This window comes from Merops nubicus, unplaced genomic scaffold (assembly GCF_000691845.1).
Source record: "Merops nubicus isolate BGI_N331 unplaced genomic scaffold, ASM69184v1 scaffold31823, whole genome shotgun sequence".
Classification (NCBI taxonomy): Eukaryota; Metazoa; Chordata; class Aves; order Coraciiformes; family Meropidae; genus Merops; species Merops nubicus.
This window is the reverse complement of record NW_008600123.1, coordinates 425-958: the sequence shown is the minus strand read 5'-3', so window position 1 is coordinate 958 and position 534 is coordinate 425. Positions and strand designations below refer to the sequence as shown.

The following is a 534-nucleotide window of genomic DNA, read 5'->3' as shown; positions in this document are numbered from 1 at the left end:
AGCAAGTGCCTCCCAGCCCCAGGGTCACCCATTGCCAGGAGGGAGCCAGTTTCAGCCCCGGGCACCTCTTGCTGGGATGCCAGCGCTGAGCCTGGGTTTGCCCAGCATCTCTGGCATCCCAGGGGAGTGCCTGACCCCATATCGACCCCCCGGCCCCCGCCCTGAGCCCACTTGCCTGTGGCTTCCACGATGCCCTCGAGAATGATGATGATTTCAAACTGCTCCCGGTGCAGCGACTCGGCTGACAAGTCCCAGAAAGGGCTGTGGCAGTCGATGACGTGGCAGATGATCTGACTGCTCCAGGGGAATGAACTCCCCCTCGGGTGTCTGCCGGGACTTGATCAGCTTGGCCCGGATCTTGGCGTCCACCATGTGGCTCTCCCGCAGGTCCCCCACACGAAACATCAGGCAGAGCTTCTCATCCCGGCGGGAGATGACGCAGTGCTTGCTGAAGATGAGGGTCTGGGCGCGCTTCTTGGGCCGGGAGATCTTGACGAACATGCAGCCCACCATCATCGCGTCGATCATGGACCC

At 62.5% G+C, this 534-nt stretch overlaps 1 protein-coding gene across 1 annotated transcript in view; it reads right to left on the bottom strand.

Annotated features, from left to right (window-relative positions):
* The window catches only part of LOC103770360 (G protein-activated inward rectifier potassium channel 4-like), a gene marked incomplete at both ends in the record, with an annotated part of 1,292 nt that overhangs the window by 337 nt on the left and 421 nt on the right, over positions 1-534 (bottom strand). Inside the window, 2 exon segments of the mRNA XM_008937617.1 lie at positions 176-287; positions 289-532. Of these exon segments, the coding sequence (XP_008935865.1) occupies positions 176-287; positions 289-532 (356 nt within the window).